The sequence below is a fragment of the Aspergillus chevalieri genome, chromosome 1, assembly GCF_016861735.1.
Source record: "Aspergillus chevalieri M1 DNA, chromosome 1, nearly complete sequence".
In the NCBI taxonomy this organism is placed as follows: Eukaryota; Fungi; Ascomycota; class Eurotiomycetes; order Eurotiales; family Aspergillaceae; genus Aspergillus; species Aspergillus chevalieri.
In genome coordinates, this window is record NC_057362.1 from 4,690,421 (window position 1) to 4,707,751 (window position 17,331).

The following is a 17,331-nucleotide window of genomic DNA, read 5'->3' on the forward strand; positions in this document are numbered from 1 at the left end:
ATAGCATAGGCAATTCAAATACAGCTTTTTTATAGATTGTCGACTGATCGGTATGACATCACGTGGATTGCGTATACCATCTGAATGTTCGATCAACTCGACACCTCGTCCCCAATAAGTTCTCAATTCTTTTGCCTTGTTAAATTCATGCTGAATCTTCACTCCAGGCTACCTCTGCTCACCAGGCAAACTACTCCTATAAATAAACTACCCCACATACACCCACCCCATTATCGCTATCAGCCATATCGATACCACTATCAGCCAACGACAACACCACCGACACCTTCCTACTCCAACGACCAAAGAAACATAACCACGATGACTCCTCAAACGAGAAAGACCCGCATCCTCCTCCTCTCCGACACCCATACCAGCCCCCCGACCCCCTCACAGTCAACCACATCCTCCGCCTACCGCTCCCCGCTTCCGAAAGCCGACGTCCTCCTCCACGCCGGCGACATCACCAAAGTCGGCTACAAACGTGAACACGAAGAAATGCTGGCGATGCTCAAAGACGCAGACGCGGAGCTAAAAATTGTTATCGCAGGGAATCACGATATCACGCTTGACGAGGAATACTACAATAAAGTCGGGTATTTGAGACACAAGCGGAAGTTGGGGTATACAGCGGCGCTGGACAGTAAAGAGGGAGGGGATGGACAACTTGAGAACTGCGCCGAGATCAAAGCCCTCTACACAAATCCCCACGCAGTCGCCGCCGGAATCAGATATTTAGAAGAAGGCCTGTACACATTCACATTGTCCAACGGCGCGCGCTTCACGGTCTATGCGTCACCCTACACCCCCGAATTTTGCCAATGGGCGTTTCCCTACGAGCGCCATATCGACCGGTACAATCCCCAGTCATCTGTGTCTGTTGGACAATTTGGTGTCCAAGCGCCGAATCCTGTGCCCAGTTATCCGGGGGTGGATATCATGCTTACGCACGGCCCGCCATATGGGATTTACGATGAGGTGGTTCCGAGTGGGAGTTATGTTGGTTGTGAGCACTTGTTGAAGGCGACAACGCGCGCGAAGCCTAGGTTGCATGTGTTTGGGCATATTCATGAAGCGTATGGGGGTGGGAGGATGGATTGGGAAACGAAGAAGATGGAGGGGATTCGGGGCGATCCAGAGGATATGCTGGAGCAGAGGTGCTTATATGTTGATGCTAGCGAGGGTGGGGGGAAGGGATTGAGGTTTGGGGAGGAGACGTTGTTTGTAAATGCAAGTGTGGTAACGATTAGGTATCATGCGGTTAATGCGCCTTGGTTAGTGGATTTGGATTTGCCGGTTGAGGGGCAATAATCTACAAGGTACAGAGTAGAATAGCTACATAGCTAGGACACCATAGATTGACATATGTATAATGCATAAATTGAATAATTTACAGGAATCCAATAAGACCAACAGAGATTAAACCAGTGAAACACAAAAGAAACGGCTGCGATCAGCGCCACAATTTCAAAAGGGATATAATGTCCAAGCATTGAGGAAAGAGACCTTTGTCATAACAGACAGAAAGAATCACATTAGAAGAGAAAAGTAGAAAGGAATGTCATCCATGACAAGATAAAGCGCCACAATGCGAAAGACAACAGACACGGGGTAATGAAATGCTTGTAAATAAACCAAACCAGAACCAACGTTGACGGGAATTGGTAATGTCCAGACATTAAACAATAAACAATAGAGGAGACGAGAGGCAATTGATATGTAGGCAAGAAATAATTGTCATATAAAAGGAAGAAAAAGAAGACCTCACTCTTCATGGACCAAGCCACCATGAGTATCTGCCTTGAAATCAAGACGGCTGTTCTTCCGTCCAACTCCTTTGAGCAGACTGAATCGCTTCATCACAGAATCGCGGACACCGACACCGGTATGCACTGCACCGTTAGGCGAAGTAGGACTCTTGGGACTCTTGATCGAGTTGACACTCTGTTGTCCTGTTGCCGGCCGTGGCGTCTCTCTCACCGAGGGAATCGTGCTCCAACCAGCATGTGGACTGGTAGGCGACATGGGACCGCCATTTTGTGCTACAGGCTGAATGTGAATGTCATGCGATGGCTTAGCCACTGTATCCCGAGAGGTGCTTTGTGAAGGTTGCTTCCTGTGCTTGTGTGCATCGTCGGTGGTAATGCTGGCCGCGGCGATGGATAGCGACGAGCCATGCTTGTAAGGCTTGTCAACGCCAAAGAAGCTCCGGCGCTTGGAATGGGTCTCCCGGGAATAACTGGTTGTCCTGCTGTTGATCGTAGCAGTCTCATTATCAGGCTCGCCGTTTTCTTCCGCATGCTCAGTCAAAATCCCATTTGTCTTCCCTTCGAGCGCCTGCCTTGTCTCAGCGACTGCTGTAGAAACGGAGCCAGTTGCTCCATGGTGGGATCGCTTGAACGGGTTCATGCTGCCAATCCGATGACTGACAGATTGTCTCGTCGAGTGCTTGCGGCTGTGACCAACCCGCGAAGACCGGATCAACTCCTGCTCGGGACTAACCCGCCCTGCTGGCTGCTGCTGACGGGAATCCATGGGGTTCGGAGATTGGCGCTGAGACGGCAACGGTGATGGTTCCGGAACAGTAGTTGGTGCTAGAGATGCAATTTCCGGCGAGAAAGACTCTTCAAAGCGGCGCATCAACTCAGCCTGAGTTGCCTGGTATGCTGGTCGGCCGTACAAGGACAGAGCTTGTTTGATACCCCAGGCATGGTCGATAAGCGCCACGGCCAAAGCGCTTTCCAAGGGATCGACAGGCTTGGGAGTCTCTGCAGTCGCGTCTTCTTCAGCAGATTCGTCCCCACTATCACCCCCTTCTTCATCCTTCTTAGAAGCTTCGGGCAGAAATTGACGATACAGCGCCACACAGCTAGGCGACGAGCTGCTAACTTCGAGCAATTGCTGAAGTGCCTCTGTCAGGTTCGTCAAGCTGGGGTCTTCACCGGCCGCCGCCTTACGTGACAACAGCGACAGCTCTTGTGTCTTGCGCCATGTCCGCTCCAGTGCAGTCTGCAATGGGGACAACGCGACCTCCTCAACGGAGACAATCTCACTCCTACGCAAGATATTCGGGAAGGGCTCTGCGGTAGTGAAAACGGCCTTCTCAACCCATTGCTCTTCGACATTCGCACTGTTGACATGTCTTCTCAGGGTAGATGAGAAGCGGCACGGTTCAGAAATCACCAGATGCTCCCTAACAGACTGAGGAACCTTGGTCCGCTGATAGACAGGGTGGTTCATATCACGTTGAGGGCTGACAGGAGTAATCTGCAAGAACTGGCCCTCGTAATCGCGAATGTCACCCGATGACATAACCTGCGCTGTCGGGTGCTCCCGTTGCATCCGATCGATGAACGTAGCCATCCGCTCGGTTGGGAGGCATTCGAAGATGTATTCCTTGTCTCGTAAGGTAGGTGCAAAACCGAGCCCCTTGTAGATGACGCGGAAGTACCGACTGAACTGTTTATCCTCCTTGGCAATGTACTCGTAGATCTTGGCCATGGAGCCCTGCGCCCGCGACAGTTTGGCAAAGTCCATCATGATGTATTCGTATTGCTGGGCCAGCTCCTTGTAGCAAACAAGAGCATGCGCCCAGGCCTTAGCATCTTCGAAGTGCTGGATGATCGAGAAGTACAGGGATTCCTTTCGCTCGAAGGAGCTTTGCTCAGGGAAAGCAGGGTTGAGGATCTCAGGAATGTATTTGTTGGGATCCCAATCGTACAAATCAGCGTGGAATTGGAGAGCCAAACCGGCCTCAGTGGAGTACCCTGCACCCGCCTGGGCATTGGCTAATTCATGAACGTAACGGATGAAGATGTCCTCTCGGCCCATGTCTTTCATGTACTCCATCAATCTCAGCGTATTGAAGCTTTCCGTCACGGAACCACTCTGAGAAGCAACAAACAGGTCCAGTAGTTCATCAACAGTCGCGATGAGACTCTTGACTGCATTCGAAAGATCTTCATCAAACGTCTCGCATCCCTCGAAGTGGCCGAGCAACTCGCTAACGAACAGTTTCTGGAGGATGCTTTCGTTCATGTGCTTGGTCTTGAATAAACTGTCCAGACTCGAGATGATCTCCGTCTCGATGATAGACAAGTCCTGGTTCAGATCCCATTCGCTCAGGATCATGCTTCGCAAGAGCTCGACCGCAACATGGCGCAGACCTTCATGGACGCTAAGGCAGAGCTCCATAATAGGGTAGATAAGGTTGGGAACATATTGAACCTGGTAGCCACCAAGCTTCCTCAAGCCGTACCGTTCTCTCTCCTCGTCCGTTGTTTCCCAGCCGATCGCTTCCCAACTTGAATGCAAAAGATCTGCACCTTGCTCTCGAACATCGCCAGCGATCTTCCACACGGCACGCCGTTTCTGTTCGGGGAAGGTCTCCAGCGCCAAGGCATCACTAGAAACAACCTTGAGCAGAGTCATGAAGTAGCACTCCCAGAGTTTAGTGTCGAAGGTATCAGCATCATCAGGCGCTGGCAGAAATTTGTCGATCATCATCGAGCCCAAATGCTCCAGACTCTTCACCGTGGCGCGGTGGTTGTACACATGCATACTGAGCCAGCTTTCAGGGTATGCTTCACAGTCCAGAATCGAATTGTGCGCCTCGAACGCCTGAGTGAGGAACGTAGAAAGTTCCAGGTCCTTGAGCGCCAGCGGCTTCGGGTTCGGGATCTTGGCCGTAGCCGCCATGACGGCCGCCAATTCCACGAGAGCCTCGTCGAACTTTTGCTTCGTCTTGCACGTTTTGACCTGGAACGGGAAGGTCTTGCTGAAGAGCAGGGACAAGTATTCAGTCTCCTCCACACCATCGGGGATAATGGAGCAATACGATGCAAAGATCTTGGGCATGAACTCGTACAACTGTGGTTCCGGCTTTGTCAACAGCTGGGCGACAATCGCGCAACACAGGCGAACTTGATCCCGATATAGATCAGAAACATGCCCAGTTGCACCCCAGTACGGAGCCAACCAGCTGATACAGCAGGAAATCAAACTCTCTCGTTCCTGCCCAGAAGCAAAGATCTCGAACTGGGTGTAGTGCTGAATCAGGACCAGCTTGTAGAGGACCAACATGCCGGTAACGTCCTTGCACGAGTCCATGAAGCTAAGAGCGAGCATGAACATCTCGTCCTTGGGCAGCACCTTGGAAAGCTCAGGGAGCCATGTGTGAAAGTGCTGGACGATAAGCGTCTTGCTTCCAACCATAGCGGGAGACGGATTTTTCATCAGCGACTCGAGCGATCGGAATATGGTGTGGATGTCGCGGCTGAAAGTCGATCCGACCTTTGTAATCCCAATACCCTCTTCCTTGGCCTGCTGCTGTTGCCGAGCGTTGATGATGAACTTAAGCACATGCCGTCCGACCTTAAAAGTGGAACGTAGATTTCGGGACTGCTCGGGGTCAGAGTTGGCACAAAGGAGACGCAGGTAGCTGCGGATGAGGCATGGTGTGACGAATGGGAAATTGAATTGGTTGTCGGCATAGTGGTCGACTAACGGCCCCAAATTGAACCGACGGTCATGGACGATACCAAGTACCGTCACAAGGTCGTGGAAAATAAGATCTTCATATTCCTCGTTCCCTGCGTTTTCAACCAAAATGCCGAAGAGTGAATCGAAGACACCACTGAGTTGCTTGACAATCTCCATTTCAGGCACGAAGAGCACTCTCCGGAGGGTATCCAGGATGTCGTCCACAGGTCGTTCTCTCCAATGCAACAGGCTCAGAATAGCTTGGTCTTGAGAGTACTCGGTGCTGCAAAGGTAAGTCTCCAGGCGCAAAGATGACATGGGCCCAGTCACCGCTTCGTCCTTGGTAGACTCATTCTTCCCAAGCGCATTCCATGGGAGAGACAAGTAGGCACCTTTTCCATTCTCAACGTTTGACGTGTGCTTGTCATAAGCGTGGAGGACCAGAGAATGCGGGCCGTCCCGCATGAACGCTTGATCTTCCCACAGCGGCATCCACGCCAGTGCAAAAGGAAACTCGGGTGCATCGGCAACGCTCATCACGAGATGTGATCCAGGAATTTGATCGGAAGGAATATTGAGTCGGATTGTCTGGTTCCAAGGCGTGCCACGTTCAGACACAGTCGTGCGCCATGCTGTGTGCGCGGTGTTGCTCGAGGACGAGGGGTAAACACATCGGTCGACTCGCGCTCCAGACGCTGTCCGTACCTCCAGGGTCAACTGCAGGTTACGAAGGCCTGTATTTGTAGGAACCGGCACCTGGCCGGCATGCGGGTGTGACAGAAGCGCTTCAGAAGGGAAGATAGCCTGTGTGAGGGTCACGTAAATATCAGACCGCGGTGTAGTTGGGGCCTGGGAGAATCCCATCCGTCTTGTTTGTACAACATTGTGCATAATAGTAGGGTTCCTGCGAACCAAGTCATCCGCATCGGTGCTCACGAACGGGTGCAGATTGAGATGTAATCGCGCCGCCCGCTGAGCCCGCATGTACTTCCCACTGGGACTGGGTAGCAGTGTGCGGATCAAATCATCAAACCCTTCAGACAATCCTTCTTCTTCACCATCCCGGAGCGGCGACCAGATGTTGACAACCACGTGCTCAGCCTCCTTTTCTTGCCGCAGGACCTGAGAGACCTCCAGAAGCCCAACACCAATCGTGCGAATTGCCGTGGCATCTTTCGCTGGCTGAGTCGTGGTTCTGTCCTTGGCGCTGGAGGTACTTCCTGCCGATTGCGGTGGGGGTTTGGGGCTCTCCTTGGGCGGGTCAACACCGGGAATGCCTTTCGGTTTAGACGACCAGATGATGCTGCGTCGCGTTTTCAGACTGCCTTTCACCGAGTGATTGATCCCTTGAGGTGGTTTGCTAGCTGCCCCCGATAGCGACGATTCATCTTTGGACATGGAAGAACGAGGCTGGTGTGAAATTCCGCTGAAAGTCGATGGAGTCTCTGGCGCGCGGGCGGAAATAACCAAGTACAACTTGTTACCATTAGCAGCCGCATCGCCCAGGTCCGTGGCACAGAGTTCGGTGAAAAGAGTCTTGAGCTTGCTGCTCTGCCCCATACTAGCAAATTTGTCCGGGGACGGAATGTCCAAAGAATACGTCTCCGAGAGAGGCTTCAGCGCACTAGCATCCGATGACTTGGAGCACAGCTGTGCCACCAGCGTGACGGGACCTGGTGAATGGCCCGAGACAGCATTGACCTCCAGCAGCAGATGATGCAGAGCAGCCGTGTCAGAATGGTGCATTGGGCTGCTCTCCAGCATGCACATCTCCGATTGTAGCTTTGCCAGATGCACGGCTGAATCTTCGCCTGTCAAGAGACGGCCTCGCTGCAAAGGATCTCTGACTACAATCTCTCCGCTCAACATCTTGTTTCCGCGCACCAGTTTCCAGACCATCTCATTCCGCAACGCCTCCTTCTCCTGCCCAGTAAGCACATTGTGAAGAAGTTGCCGTCGGGCGAAGTCGAGCTCGCGAACAAGATTCGATAGCTCCTCGACAGAGTTGTACTTCTGTGCCAGGAGCAATTCATGCAGATTTGTTGAATGCCATTCGCGGAGACATGAAGCGATTTCGTCGACCAGCGGTTCAGACAGGGAAGTGGGCGTCTCATCGCCGATTTTGAGCATAGGTACAGGGGCAGCGGGTTTGGGCGCATCAGGATCGCGGGGGAGGGGGGTATACGGTAGCGGGGAACCCTTCCAGGTGCTGCTCGCCGAACGGGGACTCCCTTGACTGTCATCGTCGAGCTTGGTGATAAAGATTTGTGAGGGTTTTCCTTTCTTCGCGATGACCACGTTCGATACCTCGCCGGTCACCGCTTGGTCGTCATCGTTCGAGCTTAGTAGACTATCTCTCTGCTCTTTCTCCCGGGTTCCGTTCACCGGCTGCTGTTCTTGCGGTTGCTTTTGTTGCTGCTGCTGCCGTGGAGGCTCCCCAATCTTATGCTCCCCATTGAGTCGCGGACTGGGCATATCATTATCGTCAAGAACTTCTCGAATCTCAACACAATTGCGCGGGAAAATGCCAGAAAAGACTCTAGCCTCGAGTGTCTGCCCCTTGGTACTGGACAAACCAGCCAGCAAGGACGGCGGAGCCACCAGATAGCCACGACACCATTCTCCATCTACACCTCCGCGCTCGATTATGTAGAGTTCATCGCCCAGCTCCAGAGGTAAGTCGGCGGGAGTGGAAGGTTGAAATGGGTAGATGGCGACAGCGAAAGCGATTCGAGGCAGAGGCCGCCAGGGCATATTCTGCGACTATGTTTCGTAGACTCCCCGCAGAGTGTCCGTCACGGTTCGATATAAGGAATGGAAGGAGGGGGGAGGAGGGGTCCCGTAGGCCGTGAGTTGCGTAAGAAGAAAGGAACGGACAGTAGAACTGAAAGTTGAGACAAGCTGAGGGGTATCGCTACATGCAGGAAGATCGGGTTCGTTTCGTGTCGCGGGAGCACGGAGGGAAGGGGAATGCGGTCGAGCTTTGCGAGTCAGGAACCGGAGAATAAAAGTAACGAGCTAGATCATGACCAGTATTAGTGAGAAGACCAAAGCATTGAAGAAACAGAATGCCGGCAAAGGTCTCGCTGTCCTCACAGCGTCTCTAGCAGCATCACCATCACCGTCGCAGAGCCCCTTAGAAGCGGCTGGGTGGAGACTGCGAGGAACCCGTGGAGAAAGCAGGAGAGCAGAAAAGGAGAGGGACGTACCGACTAAATGTATAATGAAAGACAAAGAAAGAGAAAATACGAAGAGAATAAAGTGAAGATCAAAAGATGAAAGAAATGGAGAGAAAAGAGAGAGAAAGGAGAGAGAAGACGAAGGATGGGAACAGAATGGAAAGCCAACAAAAACCCCCAACCCAAATAACTAACAAATTGGGATTCCAACGGTCGATTCGGAGACTAGAAACGGTTTTATATTTAGCCATTCTTTGCCTCTATTTATCGTTCTATTGTTCTATTCAGATTAAGTGTGCAACATGGATTGTATGCTGGCCAGCATCAACCAGCCATTTGCTCACCACCAAATCTCCATACAATTCGGATGCATTTCGATGCAGCCACGTTCCTCTCCTGTACAGATTATCCCTTAGTTTCTTCTTCTCTGTTGTTTTTTTCTGCTCTAGCGATTCTGTTTCAATCATGGTATTTATATCGCAGGACTAGTCTTCTATGAGGGCCATGTATGATCCGCACTGACCAGCAGCTGCCCCTGAACCACCACGGGCAAATCACTGTCCCCCATCGTCCAGAACACGAGCAATAACAGAGTAGTTTATGAAATCCTCTTTGCAGATCCAGATGTTCTTCGTCTTGATTGGTGTAGAACCTGGCCTATATCACACGAGTCCTGTCTGGAATACGTACCTATACTTACAGTGTACAAAATGCATCCAATAATCCCAGTCATGTCCAATGCGCCCAATGAATGTATCATAATGCCTTCGCACTTTCGAACGAAAAAAAAAATTAGAAAAAAGAAAAGAATTATAGAAACTATGTCCGTCGGAACATGGAAATTGCATCTTCCTTGCGCCAGTCCTGCTCCAGCTGGCCCTCGTACACCGTCTCCAGCAGCCGTCGCGTGCGGTCGTGTGCATCCTCATATCGGCGCTCGCACTCCCCAAATACCTTCAGTACCAGATTGCGGCTAAGTCCCGGGTCATCTGCATCACCAAAATGCTTCTCTACTCGTTTCTTAAGCAATTCAATGCCGCGTCGGATTTCCTTCGTGTCGTAGGTCGCCAGAACCTTTTTCGCCACGGAGCGCGAGTGACTAGGCCGGCTAGCAATATCTGTGCTGGTCGCCATCAGATTCTCTGCCGTTTCCACGAATTCCAGTAGCTTTCCCAGCGGTCGTCGAATCACGGCATCCAGGTAGAGCTTCATGTGCTCCGCAAGATCTTGGTGTGCCCGATCGCGCCACTGTTCCAGCACCAGGAGGTTCCGCACATCCACTTCCTCGATGTAATGGTTCATGTTCTCGATCAGCAGGATGTGGTAGTTGAGCGCTTCCTTGTCCTCGGGATCACCTCCGGCACCACCCACTGCGGCAGCGCCTGGGGGTCCAGGGGCCTCCTTAGCAATGAACTTCAATGACTCCCACATAGCTCGGTTGATGCGGTTGTACGCCTCGTTGACGCTGACCCGCACATCGCAAAACTCTTGCGATGGGTGTGTCAGCATACTCTCCACTGCCGCAGAGAAGTGGGGGAAGACCCGCATGAATGAAATCACTCCCTTTCGCTTGTTGATCTTCACCTTAGTATCTTCGATGCCCCGGATCTGTTCATCCACAAATCGATTGAACAGTCCCACCAAGCGGGAATGAAGCTTTTGGAGAGAATGGATGATGAAATCCTGGTTCGTATCATCAAGATCGGACATTGACTTCTCCAACGCAAACAGAATACCAATCCCTTGTCTATTGATTTCGTTAGCTAGATCAATCCATCTTGAACAGAAGCGGGAAAAGGCACTTACAAAGGATCAACCTGGATGGCCCAATCCACAAGGTTCTGCATATCATTGGGCCAGAAGGAATAAATTTCGTCCATGATGCGTTCAACCTTCCGTGCCATAGCCCGATCGGGATCGTGAGACTGTTTGACGCTGAAGTCCGGGTATCTGCGCTCACCAGGGGCAGCGGAAGCCACTAGATCAGGGAAGTCGACAGTGGAAAGCGAGTCCAGATGGAAGAAGTGTACAAGGAAACTTTGTTCTTCGCAAATCATGTCCAAGGTCTCTTGCAGCGTACCAGCGAAGACTTCGCACGGATCCATCTTCCCATGGTGCTTCTCGCCAGAGGAAAGCCGGAGACCTGTTGCGGCCTTGATTGTCTTGCCTCGCTTCACTGTTAATTTCCGTGCCGCCATGCCAGTAACACCCTGGTTCTCTTTCTCCTTGTCGTGGTGAGTGAAGAGGAGTTCCTGCTCTTCTCCGGTGAGCTTTCTCGAAGCCTTCTTCCACGCCTGGATATTGTCACGGAATTCTCCCTGGTACGGTCCCTTGGCTTGTTGTTCATACAGCTGCATCAATCCGTTCCATTCTGATGTACTGACTTCTCGCGCGAAAAGTGTCAAGGCGTTGTACACCCACAACTCGCGACGGAAGGCATCGCGGGCCTTGTTATTGAGTTTCATAGGGTCCTTCGGGCTGCCTGCAGCAGCATCAATCCTCTTTTGCTCGGCCACCTTGTAGGCAATACCCATGAACTGCCTAAGTCGCTGCAAGAATGACCGGGATTCGATGCGGTACTCCTCCTTCTTTTCCTTGATGGCGCGCATCTGCCCGATCTCTGTGTCCGCGTACACTCCCACACTGCCGTGCTGCCCAGCAGCATCGACCAATCGCTGCTTGTTCTGCCAAATATCAGAATCAATAGTATGCATAGCTCTGTATAGTGTCGACAAAGCGAGTTCGGTGTCCCTCAATCCTGATGGGTTGCTAAGCGATGACTCCTTCAATGACCGCAACTCAGATGGCGCGATGGAAAGTGTCCGCAACAGGTTTTGTAGCTCGTTTTGTAGAAGCTTCTGGTTAGCCGTCTGAACTTGCAAACCTTGAGATTGTGCCTCGATGTACGACACATCATCATTAAGTGTCTGTTGAACCTTTGTTAGAACTGTGCAGCGTAAGGAAGTCAAGGGAAAAAAGGTTGCTCACGTTAAGTTCATGCGAGTACAAAGTAAGAAGGCCGTCTAGCTCATCGCACTCTTCGATGGTCTTGTCAATCAGCTTGGCTAGCTGATCAACCTTGCCTTCCTGCTGCTCAAGGTTGCCCAACCAGCTGGTCGCTTCTACTCGTCCGATCTCACGGCGGACATCGGCTTCGAGATCCTCAATCCGCTTCTCATCACTGAGTCGCCCATTCCAGCCAAGATCAGTCAAGATATCGTCAAAGTCGACGCCACGGCCGTCCAGGACTTTAGGATCAATTCCAATTGCCAGGCAATACTTGATCGTATTGTCTTCACGACGCCGGCGGTTACGGTCATGAGGAGATGGCGATGCTGACCGCGATCTCTGATCGACAGGAACCTGCACAGTGGACCGCGAAGTATCTCTGGGCTCTTCTTGCACTTCGATTGTTGGTGTTGGTGGCTCTTCGGCAACAGCCTGCGTAATCTCAACCGTCGGAGTTGGTGGCTCTCTGGCCGGTGACAGAGGAGGTGGCGTTTCCTTAACTGAAACAGGAGGCACTTCAGTCTCCGGTGTTTGAAGTGTTGGTGTTGAAGGAACTTCACTGACTGGGCTCTGGGTGGCTGCATTGGGTCGGAGCGATGGAGCAGGAACAACACCAGTAATCCCGTCCGGCTCCTCCGGATCGCCCCTTTGCTGTTTGGCTGCAGCCATCAATCTCTCACCAGCACCCCCGGGTCTCGGCTTAAAGGCTCCGTATGCAGTGGCAGCTTTCCGGAAAGCGCCTGCCAGATCCTTGGTCTGTTTCTTTTTAATCATCGGACCAAGTCCGGGACGATGCGCCTCAGATTCCTCTTCCAGGGGCTCCGGCTCTGGAGGTCCGACCGGCGGAGTTGCTTCTGGAGCAGCTTCCTTCGGCTCAGGCTCTACTGGAGGAAGATCGGCTGCTGTCGTCTGCACAGGCACATTAGTGGCATGGTCGTTTGCTGGCGCTGGCTCGAGTGGAGCGATTGGAGGAATATCAGTCGAGATTTTTGGTGACTCGACTTCTCGGGACAATCCGCTTGGTTCTGGAATGGACACTTTATCGTTCGCATCATTGAGAGGTGACTTCTGGCCCAGACTGCTCGCAGGACTTGGTGGAATATTTCGAGTCTCTCCTGAAACAGAGCCTGGAGTGGCCGGTCGGAGACCATCTGTGCTGCGCTTGACATCTGGTGAACTTGGAATCGACCCTGGGGTTCGAAGATATGGCCTTGCTTCCGGCATCCTCCCATCACGCGACGGCGGAGGCTGAGCGTCGAAATGCGAACTAGCCAAGCTGCTCTCTTCGGGGTCCCTATATTTCTTCTCCTGGTATGCTGGCACTGGTGGCGTTTTGGGTACTCTATCGGCCGCGCGGCGCTCAGCACGAGGTGGTGGTTGTTCAGGGAAGACTGGCGGATGGCTAAGAGGAGGCGTGGCAACCTTGCCCGATTGGCCGGTGGAAGGTCTCTGCATCTGATCCCTACTCTTCTGAGCTCGTAGCGACTGATCATCTGGTGGCCGTCTATGCTCTCGAGGTCCATCGCGACTAGGAGCTCGACCCGTGTATGGCGACTGGGGCCGACTGCTGTGTGAAGACGGCGGTCCCTCCGGGCGTACAGGTGGCGGCACAGGACCCCTTGAAGAACCTGGAGGCCCTGCCGGTGCAGTCCCAACAAGCATCTGGCGTTCGCGGTCATCGAAACCTATAAGGTTGGGAACTTTACCACCAGTGTACTTTCTGTAAATTTTGACCAGGCTGCCGATGAAGAACTCCTTCTCCTTGGAGGTCCTAGCGTGCCAGTAATAAGGTTTTCCAATAGTAACCACGAATCCAACATTCCCAGCCCACTGTTTGTGCTGCTGCTCTAATGGTGTTGAGGGCATCCAGGCAGAATATGACAAGATCGCAGAGAGATCGTCGAGCATCCACGTCTTTCCAATTGAAAACGACCCGTCATTGTTCTCCCTTCCCTTGTGCATGCGTACTCTGCCCGACCTTCTCACGGCCACAATGATCACACGAGCCTTTCTATTTTCGGACGGCGAATTCGGGGGAGGAGGAGTAGAAGGGTATGCGGCATCTTCTGTTATGCGCACATGTGTTATATAGGACTCGACCACTGAGGAGAGAAGTCAGTTTGTCAGATCCAAATCGCAAGATAGTTAGTAAAAGAGCTCTGTAGGCGCAAAGCTATCTCGATCAAATGTAGACAATAGAGTTCAATCGTCCATCTCCCTTGCAAGGGACAAGTTATATCCTTGGGAGCGCGGGGCAGCAAAGCATGACACCTTGTCATTGTTGAAAAGGGGAAGGTGTAAACGTTATCCACATACAAGTACCATCGCTTTCCTTTCTAGAAAAGCAGCTCTGCGTAATTCGTCTCTTCTCGTCTTCGAATTTCTCGGCCCTCGACAAGCTGGCATCTCCGGGTCCACCACTGCGAGGATCACCTCGACGCGGTTCTCGATGCGGCGGCGGCATATCGCCGGGAGGGGGTCCCCGGGGGCGCTGGCCGTTCATCATTGCAATTTATCTCTTGTGTTCCTCGCAGGCCTGGTTCATTCAGGAGATCTCCGCCAAAGATCAAGGGGACATCATCGGAAGAATCGGAAAAACGGGCCTTGCAGACGGGATTTTGAGAAACAATGGGTTACTCCGGTGGTAAGAGCACCCTGCGGAAGCGATTAAAAGCGATTAACGCGTGGTAGACAGACGGTTAAATGCTTGATGAGAGTAGGCACAGCGAGAAAGTTGTCGTCAAGTGCGGATTAGATCATGAGCCACTGCTCCGTACGGAGAATGGGTGGGTTTCCCGACGCGGTATAGCGTGGCTGTTCGGGGAAAGTGCCGCATGGAATATCAACGTCTCTATTGCATAGTTACACTGTCTTTGAACAGCTGCCTGAGGATTATACAGAGATTAGTAGATTCATATTTTTATCATGGTACTGAAGCTACCACTGCCTGACCTAGGCTGCAATCGTTAATTCATCTACTTCTAGATACTGATTACTAGGATCACAATGGGCTCTTCCGCATCTCTATCTACTGGGAAGAAGATGAATCCGAAGGCCGAAATCAAAAGCAGAACAAGTTGAGCGGGTTTTCAAGAACTCGTATAACTATGGTGCTGTTCCATTCCCTCTCTTGAAGAAGCACGAGAATCCTACGGCAGAGCTGTTAAGCAAACTCACTGAATACTAGGGAGCCTTGACAAAAAGAAGGAAAAATCTTCTTAAACTATTGCGGCCACGGAATTGGGGAAGCCTTTACTCGCAGCCAACGGTACTCTACCAGGTCAATTTTTGAATTGAGAAGAGGTACAGCGCAGCCTTCCACGCGCTGACTGTGACTGGCTATTCATCCTTAATTGCTGTCATGCAACTGGAATGATTATCAAGGGACAAGATTGGGCGCGACGATGTGAAATCATAATGCCTTGTGATGATAGCTGCACGGGGTAAATCAATCCTACAAGTCTCTCCTTTGCTCAGAACTAATCCTCGGCGCAAAGCACGGCGGGATCTTGGTTTCCAAGCTATACTTGAATCTTTTGAATCCAGCAATGATGGAGGAACACTCTCTGCAGACTATCCCGGGTCACCAAATCCATTCAAAGGTCGGAGCATACTCGTTTCCAATACGCCTCGTGCCCAGGCCAAATGTACCGCCGTGGTGCTTTGAGGCTACTCGAACATTGGTAAATTTGTTTATGCCTACTGCATAAGGAAAAGGCTTGCTTCTATATTTTAAATGCTACTTTCATGTGTGATTTTCATGCATGCCTTTGGTTATATATATCTCCAAAAGAAAAGAAAAAGGAAAAGAACAAATTTTTTTTAGATTCTGCTTTGATCTTTCTTGATACAGACACACTTGGCCAAATATGGATTTACGCCCGGCTATCACCCATTATGTTTCATAGCCAAACAGAGTAATTGTACTATGTACTTGAATCCAGGGCCTCGAGTCCTATGATGACGCCTCAAACATGAATAAACAGTAGTTACGTTAGTTAACTATCACAGACACGTGAGTACTGCGCCAAGCGTTTCCGAATAACCAATCAAAAAGACATTATCCACAGACCGCTTTTACTAGCGCCTTCCAGCTTTTTTTTTTTTTTTCTATCTTCACGAGAACGCCGAACAGAAATACAGCAATTTCAAGCAGGATACTCGACCATGGCAGCGCACAAGGGCAAGAAAGCTTCGGCTCCGAAGAAGTCTCCCAATACCAAAAAGGTAGGTCTTTGCGAAAGGCGTTGGTTGAGCTAGAGTAATGAGTAGTTGGTACTGACAATCCTCTGTCAATAGACCCCCCCCCCTCCGCAATTAATCGCCTCTATCGCTACGTTCCTATCCGAAAACGGTTTCGAGAGTACGAGTAAGGCTCTCGCAAAGGAGCAGGCCGACAAGTCAATTGCCCAGACCGATTCGGAGAAGGCCCCGTCTTTGCTCGAACTCTTCCACAATTGGACCAAGAAGTCGGAAGAGTCCTCCAGCTCCAGCTCCAGCTCTAGCTCTTCTAGTGAGAGCGACAGCAGCTCCGATGAGTCCAGCGACTCGGACGTTGAAATGGGCGATGCGCAATCCAAGCAGTCTTCCCGCTCGTCGTCTTCCTCTCCCTCTTCCTCTTCCTCGAGCTCCGATAGCGACGCTGATGACGAGGACGATGTTCCGGCCGCTGGTCCTAAGTCAACCGGCATGAAGCGCAAGGCCGAGTCCAGTTCCTCAGAATTGGACTCGAGTTCCTCGGAATCAGAAAAGGAGGCCCCCAAGGCTAAGAAGGCAAAACTCGAATCTTCTGACTCCTCTGATTCTTCGTCGTCGGAGAGTGACAGCAATTCTTCTTCTTCCTCCTCTGATTCGTCTGATTCTGATTCTGGCTCTGACTCCGACTCCGACTCCTCTGATTCCTCTGATTCTGATTCTAACACCGATTCCGATTCGTCCGATTCGTCCGATTCCAATTCCTCCGACTCTTCGTCTTCTGAGAAGAGCTCCGCTAAGAAAGCCGACAAGAAGACTCTGAAGACTGCTATCAAGACACCCTTGCCCGAGTCAGGCTCCAGCTCTAGCGACTCTTCGTCTGGCTCTTCGTCCTCTGATGATGACTCTTCGGACAATGAGTCCTCTGACAACAAGAAGAAGGACGACAAGTCTTCGGAGTCATCAAAGTCTTCCGACACCCTCCAAAACTCGGACTCTGACGAGCAGAAGCCCGCCAACAAGGCCATTGAAAATGCCCGGGAAACTTCGTCGTCGAAGGCAAGCCCAGTCACTGGAAACAACTCTGCTAAAAAGCATACCGGTGCCCGCCAGACCCCTCTCGCTGCCCTGAGCGAGCTGCCACACGACCATCCCTCGAACACATACATGTCTTACGCTTATGCAGACAGGGCCTACCAGGACCTGTCGGTCACTCGCGGCAAGGGATTCACTAAAGAGAAGAATAAGAAGAAGCGTGGTTCTTACCGCGGTGGTCCTATCGATATCACCGGAGGAAAGTCCTTCAAGTTCGAGGACTAAGTCAGTCTTCCATGGTTTTCTTAATGGATTCCGAGGGAAATTCGAGAAGTGGCCCAATTGCATTCTGCGATGATACATCGATCGCCAGCGTGCATTCCGGGCAGTCTAAAAAACTGAAAAAGAAAAGATTTACCGGCTTAGATAGAGT

At 51.5% G+C, this 17,331-nt stretch overlaps 4 protein-coding genes across 4 annotated transcripts; 2 read left to right on the top strand and 2 right to left on the bottom strand.

Moving 5' to 3' along the window:
- Positions 1 to 147: 147 nt before the first annotated feature.
- Positions 148 to 1,311, top strand: ACHE_11610S (metallophosphatase domain-containing protein; the record flags this gene model as incomplete). Its single annotated transcript, XM_043276199.1, has 1 exon — positions 148 to 1,311. One exon carries the CDS (start codon positions 148 to 150, stop codon positions 1,309 to 1,311), a length of 1,164 nt encoding a protein of 387 aa, XP_043132730.1.
- A 453-nt stretch (positions 1,312 to 1,764) lies between these two features.
- On the bottom strand, positions 1,765 to 8,235 carry ACHE_11611A (guanine nucleotide exchange factor DCK1; the record flags this gene model as incomplete). The annotated part of the gene is made up of 1 exon (XM_043276200.1): positions 1,765 to 8,235. One exon carries the CDS (start codon positions 8,233 to 8,235, stop codon positions 1,765 to 1,767), a length of 6,471 nt encoding a protein of 2,156 aa, XP_043132731.1.
- A 1,244-nt stretch (positions 8,236 to 9,479) lies between these two features.
- Positions 9,480 to 14,175, bottom strand: ACHE_11612A (GTP-Rho binding exocyst subunit SEC3; the record flags this gene model as incomplete). Its single annotated transcript, XM_043276201.1, has 4 exons — positions 9,480 to 10,407; positions 10,467 to 11,587; positions 11,649 to 13,771; positions 13,986 to 14,175. 4 exons carry the CDS (start codon positions 14,173 to 14,175, stop codon positions 9,480 to 9,482), a joined length of 4,362 nt encoding a protein of 1,453 aa, XP_043132732.1.
- Positions 14,176 to 15,836: 1,661 nt separating this feature from the next.
- On the top strand, positions 15,837 to 17,183 carry ACHE_11613S (nucleolar and coiled-body phosphoprotein 1 family protein; the record flags this gene model as incomplete). The annotated part of the gene is made up of 2 exons (XM_043276202.1): positions 15,837 to 15,896; positions 15,969 to 17,183. 2 exons carry the CDS (start codon positions 15,837 to 15,839, stop codon positions 17,181 to 17,183), a joined length of 1,275 nt encoding a protein of 424 aa, XP_043132733.1.
- Positions 17,184 to 17,331: the final 148 nt, after the last annotated feature.